The sequence below is a fragment of the Brachypodium distachyon genome, chromosome 3 (genome assembly GCF_000005505.3).
Source record: "Brachypodium distachyon strain Bd21 chromosome 3, Brachypodium_distachyon_v3.0, whole genome shotgun sequence".
NCBI classification, from domain to species: Eukaryota; Viridiplantae; Streptophyta; class Magnoliopsida; order Poales; family Poaceae; genus Brachypodium; species Brachypodium distachyon.
The window spans coordinates 22,488,683-22,497,660 of NC_016133.3; the positions used below are offsets into that span (position 1 = coordinate 22,488,683).

Sequence of the window (8,978 nt, forward strand, 5' to 3'; positions counted from 1 at the left end):
GCCCCAACTAAACGGGCCCCCAACCCGACAATAAAGGGATCGGGCCGGGCCGGCACCAAATGGCCACCAGGTCTGACCGGGCCGACCCGTCGGGCCTTAAATGCGGCACATGCCATGCTTCGGGCCGGCCCAGCCCGTTTAACTTGGTGCCGGGGCCGGCCGGGCTTCCGGACTTTTCCGGAAAACTCGGCCCGATAAGACTCCCGACTCCCGAGTCCCGAACCCTGACTTCCTCCCCCCGGCAGGCCCGCACTACCCCAAATCCCTCGCTCTCTCCACGTCCTGGCGGAACCCCCAATCGCGCGCTCCATCGCCGGAGCTGAAACTCGACGCCGCCACCGCTACTTCCTCTAGCCCGACCGGCCATCCTCTCCAACGCTGCTAGACGACGCCGCCGCCGCTTCCTCCGGCTGCGGCACGACGTCGTCTCCTCCGACCACGCAGATCTGAAGCCCGCCTCGTCTACGTCGTCCGCTTCAGATCTGAAGCAAGCCGTTTCTAACTCGCTAGCTATCTGCCCATCTCCAAAACTCTCTGACGGCTGCTGTTGCTGCTTATTTTGGACGGCAGTGTGTCCGCGAGCCCGCCGTGCTCAAATTGGGGGATTTGGCTGAGCGTGCTCTGAGGCTGCGCAAGAAATAAAAGCTCGGTCGGCGGAATGGACTCGACGGTGGACGAGCTGAGTGCTTCGTACAAGGAGTTCGTGACGGCCGCGTTGGCCGTGATGGAAGCGCGCGAGCAGTCGGGCGGGCAAAAGACGGCGGCCACGGACTTGGCGCTCGAATCCTTCAAGCAGCGCTGGGAGCTCTTCCGCGTCGCCTGCGACCACGCTGAGGAGCTGGTCGAGTCCATCCGCCAGCGCATCGGCTCCGAGTGCCTCGTTGACGAGGCCACGGGATCTTCCTCCTCCGCCCCTGCGAGCGCCGCGCTGGCTGCCCCGGGCATCAAGCCCATCAGCGCCGTCCGCCTCGAGCAGATGAGCAAGGCCGTCCGCTGGCTCGTCATCGAGCTCCAGCACGGCGCCGGTGGCCCCTCTGCTACGGGGGCAACCGGCGGCGGAGGAGGTGTCGCAAATTCGGCTGCTGGCGCCGGAGGGCAGCATGGACAGGGTGGACTCGACCCGCGCTTTCCCGAGGATGGTACCCAGTAGGTACAATGTTACCTAATACAAGTAACGTGTTCCTTCAGAGAATAAAACAGAGTACTGGTGTAATTTGTGTGTTAGCTTGCTAGATTTGCAGCATTAGAGCTTGTGATTTTCAGCATACTACCTGATACGTAAAGATGTCGAGTTTGGGAAGAATTCCAAGATATTGTGGTTAATTTTCCCTTTGCTGGCTGATATTTTCCCTGCCTTTGTGGTGATGCTGGATGTTTAAAACCACATTGTGCTAATCATTCCCTTGCCTTTACATCTTTGTCGCACTAGGTAGCAAATCAGTGGTCACAGAGCCTACAAGATTATCGGCCTATTTAGACCCTACTAACATAAGAATATAAGACTATGATTCAATATTAGTTTTGGGCATTTCTCGGCCTCTTACTGCTCTTGCATATGACAAGTCCCAACTGTTCTTAAAGATTTTCAATCTACTGACTCATCTGTGTTTTTTGCTTTAGAAATAATTAAGAACCACAAGCAACAACATATGGTATAAGCAACGCAGCAGGCTTTTGGCTCATGATCTGCAAAACCCAGATATGCTAGATAAGTTTGATTGGTGATGATTATCCAGTTCATTTCCATGCAATGTTCTCTATATTATACCGGCATCTTGAATCTTGATTTAGGCTGTCTTTTGTTTAACTTATTTGATTTCTGTAGCATATGCCGGTCATATTTAATGGATTAATTTCCATTTTTTGCTAAATTGATTGGATTTATGTAGCATATGCTGGTCATATTCACTGTTGACACTATTCTGGTTGTTCCACTGTTGTAAATAGTAGTTTGCTGGTATCTAGTAATAAGTTGGTATCTAGTATTTACTCCGATCCATAATAAGCGTCGGGGATTTAATATAAAGTTGGGAATTAATACAAAGTTAGGACTAGTACAATTTTGTATTAAATTCCGGACATTTATTATGGATTGGAGGGAGTAGTATCTATTTGCAACTAGCTTTTTTTTTCAAAGCTAAAGATGATACATTTTCTATAGGGTATATGCTAATCACTGGTGGTACCATTCGTATATTCAGCATGCACTAGAATAGCATGCTACAAATATGAAAATGGATCCAGCAGCGACATGACCAACACCTTCTATATGCTCTTTTCCTACATAAGAGCTATAGCTGATAATTATTTTGTTCTATTTTCTAAATGTAGTCCTAAATATTGGCGGTATCATTTCGTATCCGAGCAAAAAATCTTAAGCGTATGCATTGGAACATTACCTATACATGCAATAATTATGAAAATTGATCTAGCAGCATGTATATAATGTTCCTGTTTTATGTCGATAAAGATGATGTCAAAAGGGGGCATCAGGCGGACCCCACGTGTCATTGTAGCGCACCCAGCCCAGGGTGGAATGGGAGGGGCGCAAGCTTCCTTCCATGGTTTTTCTATGTAAAAAATACGTAAGGTTCCCTCATTGTCCAACCCCTTTGGTTCGTTCGTCGTCTTTCGTCCTTCCTCCTCTCAGCACTGTCGGGCCTGCAAATTTCAGCAAAAATCAGGCCCTTTGGTTCGTTCGTCGTCTTTCGTCCTTCCTCCTCTCTGCACTGTCAGGCCTGCAAATTTCAGCAAAAATCAGGCCCTTTCTTCTTTGCCAGGAAAGAAACATATCAAAACCTCAGCCTTCTAAATCTCACCTTCCTTCCTCTCCACTACGTCTCCGTGCTGCCTTTCTTATTTCACTGTAGAAGAAACACTGGATAATAGTCGTCTAATTTCATGTCTTCCTTTAGGGAACTAATTTCATGCCTTCGTAATTTTTGGTGCTGTCCCAGAAGACCGAAAAGAGTAAAATTTGATGCATGTCTTCGAGTTTATCATTTTTTGTTGTTGTTGTTACGTTGCAACGTGGGACATTTTATTTTGTTGTTACGTTGCAGCGAACGGGCATTTTATTTTGTTGATACGTTGCAAAGCACAGGCATTTCACATAGTCTGCTTAAAAAGATAATGTATTTTCTTGTACTTTTTGTTCTTCACTAAACATTACCAATTCCCATTATTGTCTGATCTATTATGTCCCTCGAATCTCCAGCAAGGTGACACATTTGCTTGTATTTTCTTGTACACACATTTGCTTATCTTTACTTCTTTATCTACCAAAATAATAAAGGGAGGAACGTTTCCTTCGTCTCGTCGTCGTTCGTCCGTGAACTTTGAAATTTGTCCCCTTCAAGTTTGGATAATTCAACCCGCGGTCCAAATTATATGGGCTATTCTGCAAATATGCGTCTCCTTTCTCAGATCTCTCCCCGATCCCAATACCGATGTGCCTCAACTCCTCTTCCTCCTGACCTCTTGTGGCCGCCGCCCCCCTCCCTCTCCTCCTGCCTTCCCTCCGCCCGCTACCGGCACTTATCCCCCCAACTTCGGCGCTGCTCTGTTCTGTCGTGCGTGCCACGCTACGTCCCGCCGCCGACGTGTCTCCCATCTGCTCTGCTCGCACCGCTCCCTCTTGCTGTCGGCGTTGCTCTTCTCTACCGCGCGGGCGCCGCTCCCTCTTGCCGTCGGTGCCGCTCTTCTCTGCCGCCCGGGCGCCGCTCCCTCTCACCGTCGACGCTGCTCCCTCCCGCACGAGGCGACCAACAGAGGAGCTGGGTGAGGGGGCGGTGGCGGTAGACCCACGCGAGGCGTTTCCTCAGTGCACCCCATCGTCGAGCAGCTGGTCCTGCACCGACCGCGCGTGCCTCCTCCACTTCCCTTCTCTGTTGTTCTCCGTCTCTCCCTGTCTCTATTTCTATTTTTCTCTGTTCGTACTGACCCCTCCCCCTTCTCTTCTCTTTTGTTTATGTTGGTAATAATGGTGACTTATGTTGCTGGTCATATACGCATAATGTTGTATTAAATCTTGGAGAATTTTAACCATTATCATTATATTGAGGAGGTAATCTCATTTTGACACAAATGTTACCACAATCCAGCTCATCCAGGTTAATTAGAAACCAAACATCAACCTGGCTCATCCATGTTAGACAACCAAACACAGAAAAGAAATATCTTTATACACGCCATCAATGGCTATCTCTACACACTTTTGCTTCACGGCAAACCAAACGCATTTTAAGTGACCGTGGCAACGCACGGACACTGTACTAGTACTCTTATAAAAGAACCAATCGGTGGCGGCAGTCTGTCACCTCGTGGCTTTCTTAGTCTTTTAGCTCCTTCAATTCCAAATAACATACTCCCTCTGATTCTAAATTTTTGTCGTGGTTTTAGTATGAATTTGAACTAAACACGACAACAATTTAAGATCAGAGAGAGTACATTTTTTTTCCTAAATGCAGAAAACAAACCTTCACTTCTTATAGCAAAACCATTTTTCCTAAATCCTAAAAAACAGAATCAAACTCCATTGAGACTATTCTGTGGATTGTTAGAAAATCGACGCAATTGCTTTCAATATGATCCCATAGTAAAGCACGTGCGTTTAGCAGTTACTGAAATAAACTGAGAATGATGTTTGTCATGAAAGTTGGCGATAAAATTATGGGCAAACAATGCACGGACGTACAGCACGGTCCTGTTGTTTAAGGAAAGGAAAAAAAACAGTGCACGATCTTTATGGGCCGGGCATAACCCGACAGCGAACGTGTCCAGAGCATCTCTCCAGCGCATATCTCTACGAGTAAGGTATGCTGTGAAATTAACGTCATCGACCACCCAAGCGATCTCGGCCGTCCATGGCAGCCGTCAACGGCGTCCCGTCCGACCGCTTTGTGGGCCGGCGGTCCATTCGTTCGTGCCACGTCCACCTAAGCAGCTCGCCTCTTTTCCCCTCGTCCTTTCTCTTCAAGCTCTACAACCTCTCGCAAAAAAAGAAAAAGGAAAAGGAAAAGCCTGGAATTAATCATCGACAGGTTGGTCTCTCTCCCCCCTCCTCTCCTTCTCCTCCTCTTTCGCTTCCGATCGCCGCGCAAAATTCGGCTCGATCTCTTGAATTTCTTCCATGGAATCCTGAAATCTGAGGGCGTTTCTGTGATAGGTTGTATCTGATAAGATTGGTCGGAGATGGCGGCGTGCCGGGGTTTCTTCGAGTGCCTGCTCAGGCTGCTCAACTTTGTCCTCACCGTCGCCGGCCTCGCCATGGTCGGGTACGGGATCTACCTGCTCGTGGAGTGGATGAGGATCTCAGGCGGCGGGGCACCGCCGTCTCCCGCGCCGCCGGCTGACCTGCTTCTGTTCGGCCGCCCGATGCTCACCGTCGTTGGCCTCGCAGATGGCGGCGGTTTCTTCGATAAACTACCCAAAGCATGGTGAGATGATTGCGCATCCCTCTTTTTTTTTTCTTTCTGCTGTCGTGCGATAGTTTGGTATCCCTGGTTGTGCAATTGATTTGGATTGAGGGAAATCGGAAGCTTTGTTTAAGGAGTAGGGGAATTTTTCATCTGACCATTGATTGGCACACTTGATGGTCACCAAAATTCGCTCTCTCAAACTCTAGGGTAATGAATTTGTTGTGGATCAGCCCAACTGATTAATGTCTCAAGCTTGATTCTGTTATATTAGAATTCTTCCACGTTGCATCGTTAGTTTTCCGATATTTGTCTGTCAACCTTTGTTGCAATTTTTTACTGCATTCGGTAAAGAGTTTATGTGTGCCCTGCAGGTTCATCTATTTGTTCATTGGTGTAGGCGCTGTTGTCTTCATCGTCTCTCTGTTTGGCTGCATTGGTGCAGGGACAAGAAATACTTGTTGCTTGTGTTGCGTATCCTGATAATTTGTCTTCCAACTGATCTCTATTCTCTCTTTTCTGAAAGACGGGCACTTATATAGGCTCTATCAAAATCATTGTCAGTGCCAAATTTGGCATGCATCATTTGACAATTAACATCCTATGCAACCAAGTCCTAAAGATTGTTAAAATAACTAGTAACCAACTGATAATATGAACTTGCTAAGTGATCAGGCTGTGATTTGACTCAAAGGGATACTATTTCCTACTATAGACATAAGTTATCCTCGTATCTGTGTGGATCAAAATATTTGACCATCAGTATGCAAAAAGATCTGTAAATTGGTCATATGTAATTGCTACTAGCCTACTACTAGTTTTGTCCCAAAATGTACTTCCATAACATATACTCCACTATATAATCCATGCATTTGTTTCCCTTGACGTTATAAGTATTCTTTTTTGATCATATTGTTGATCCTTGTTGAGGCTGGAGCAGCTGCATTCATATTTTTCGACCATAGCTGGAAAGATGTGAGGCTTCTGTTCGGTGGTAATCTGTATAATAAGTTATGGCCTCATCCTTTTATTTACTCACTGAAGCTCTGTGTAACTTCTTTTCAGGTAATTCCAGTGGATTATACACGGAACTTTGATGCCATGTATGACTTTCTGGAGGAAAACTGGGAGATTGCAAGATGGGTTGCTCTTGGTGTTGTTGTTTTTGAGGTAGGAGCAAACACAAGTCTATTCTCTGTGCGCCCCTTTTTTTCAATAGCACTAGGTCTTCATACACACTAAACACTTTACTAATCCTTTCCTAAATGTGTGGTTGTTACCAGACTAAGTTCCATGCTGTGTATCTGATACATATTTCATTCTACTGTTATCTTGACTCTAATCTGCTCTTTGTGCATGAGTCGTTGCTAATTGATAAACGCCATGATAGTGCATGAACTGGTACAGAAATTTCTGATGATTCAGTTGTGGATAATCAGTTTTTTTTTTGTAAACTTCATGCATTAATATTAATACATACTAAGATCAAGACATCCTACAGCAGAGTTACAGATTACATTCTGGACTTTCTAAAATATGAAAATTACATCTAAGTCCTTAATGAAATCTGAGTTTATAAGACACCTGTCGCCTCCCGGAAACCACGTTGAATCGCTGCAAGCTAGGCTCCAGCTGCCACTGGCTAGGCAGAAAGGTTCCCAAAAGGATCCTCGTTGATGCCAACAAATCTTGAAGTATCTCATGCATTGGAGGAACATAGTGAACCTGGAACGGATGGAGTATATGTTGTTGTTGCTGCTCCAGTTGAAAGGGACCTGTAAATGGCCGGAGCTGTCGGAGCAGACAAGGCATTATCGTCGATGTCGACGAAGCTGAGTTGTTCTCCGACACTGCAAAGCAGGCCTCCGCAATGGAGGATGAAGGGATGAACAGCATCTCCCCGTCAAAGTCTAGGTCGGAAGTCAGCCTCAAGAAGATACAGAGGGTAATCCAAAAACAATTCATCTCCCCAAGTCAGATCTGAAGCCAAGAGAGAGAAAAGAAATCTTGCATTAGATCCAAGCTGGCCTGCCTGTCTGTTCCTTGGGCCAGAATGGAATAATTTCTATCAAATCACCAGTGTTTGAAGATGATGTTGAAATCGATTGGCGTTTGGGCTCTAGCCTTGATGCAGGTTGTATTTGGATAAATAGGGGAATGCAAGCAACCCTTGTGCGCACAGAATCTGCTGTCCTCCCAAGAGTTGCTCAGCTGCAGGGAGCGAAAGATCTCAGAGGAACATCAGTTGCCAGAAGAGGCCACTGCCCAGGAAAGAGCAAGAACAAAAAGAAGAAAAAAGTGAGCGAGAGAGTGAGAGAGGCGGCATATTGCCACAAGCCTCTTAAGGCATCAACTACCCCACCGTAATATACATAAAGTGTTGAGTTCCCCTGCCTTTCCCACTCCCGGCAGAGGAGAAAGAGAGGGGAGCTGGAGAGAGGGCCTCAAGGGGAAGGGGGCAGCATTTAAAAGTTTGTTTATCTCTTTGAGATATGGTTGGTCTAATACAGATAGACTAATGCTGACCCGTGTGCAGGTATTGCTTTTCTTGTTAGCTGTGGTTGTCCGGGCATTGAACAAACCTGCTGAGTATGACAGTGATGATGAAATCATTGGAACTGCCCGAAGCACTAGCATCCGCCAGCCTCTTATCCATTCCCAGAATGCTCCTGCTACTGGTGTTCCTGTCCCAACACTTGATCAGCGTGCTAGCAGAAACGATGCATGGAGCCAAAGGATGCGAGAGAAGGTACATTACACCATGGACCGTTTTTAACAGCATTGATCATTATCATCTCATTGATCATATCTATTTTTTTCATTGAAAAATATTCCAATTTCCTATCTAATGCAGTATGGTCTGGACACGAGCCAATTCACCTACAATCCATCCGATTCTGCAAGATATCAGCAAAATGGGGCGCCTCCCGCTGAAGAAAGGAACCGTTGCACCATATTGTAGAAAATCCTTTGCAACATTGTCCAAATTGATGGTTTTCTTTGAACAGGCTATGTCAGCTTGGGCAGTTTGGCTGCACCGTGTTGTTCAGAGTGGAGTGGACTATGGATAGAGGGTTGTGTTCTCAAAAAATACTCTATGCACCTGTAATTTTTGTGTGAATGAGGATTGACCATCTACATGTGATCTTTTTTTTACATTCCATTTTACTTTCTCCCATCTAACTTGTATTCAGTATCTAGCAGCTCCTGTTAGTTTCGATATTGCAGCCATATTTATACTACAGTTTGTATTTGCTGCGAAGATCGCTTATGGATTATGTCTCCATGATGTTTGAAATGGGGTTCCGATTGACTTCCAACCGCCAGTTTCATTATCTTTCCCAACCCCGATAGCTTTATGTCTTGAATGTGCTGTGGACACGTTGGGTGTGTTTGGTTTGAGTCCAAAATGTCCGCCCAGCTAACAGAAACGGACTGGTTTGATTGAGTTTATGTAGTATGTATTGAGATGGTTTCGAAAATTGTAATGACTTATGTTTGTTCCTAGAATATAAGGATATAGCACCTCAATATGTCTAACATCTCTCTTTTTTATGTAAG

At 45.9% G+C, this 8,978-nt stretch overlaps 2 protein-coding genes across 2 annotated transcripts; both read left to right on the forward strand.

Annotated features, from left to right (window-relative positions):
* The first annotated feature begins 214 nt into the window (after positions 1-214).
* LOC100842454 (mediator of RNA polymerase II transcription subunit 32) lies at positions 215-1,409 on the forward strand. Its single transcript, XM_003571679.4, has one exon. It carries the CDS (start codon positions 659-661, stop codon positions 1,148-1,150), a length of 492 nt encoding a protein of 163 aa, XP_003571727.1. The 5' UTR covers positions 215-658; the 3' UTR covers positions 1,151-1,409.
* Positions 1,410-4,887: 3,478 nt separating this feature from the next.
* LOC100824715 (tobamovirus multiplication protein 2A) lies at positions 4,888-8,726 on the forward strand. The gene is made up of 7 exons (XM_003573801.4): positions 4,888-5,042; positions 5,168-5,438; positions 5,792-5,891; positions 6,312-6,392; positions 6,483-6,587; positions 7,954-8,166; positions 8,272-8,726. The coding sequence occupies exons 2-7, from the start codon at positions 5,194-5,196 to the stop codon at positions 8,377-8,379; spliced, it is 852 nt and encodes a 283-aa protein (XP_003573849.1). The 5' UTR covers positions 4,888-5,042; positions 5,168-5,193; the 3' UTR covers positions 8,380-8,726.
* Positions 8,727-8,978: the final 252 nt, after the last annotated feature.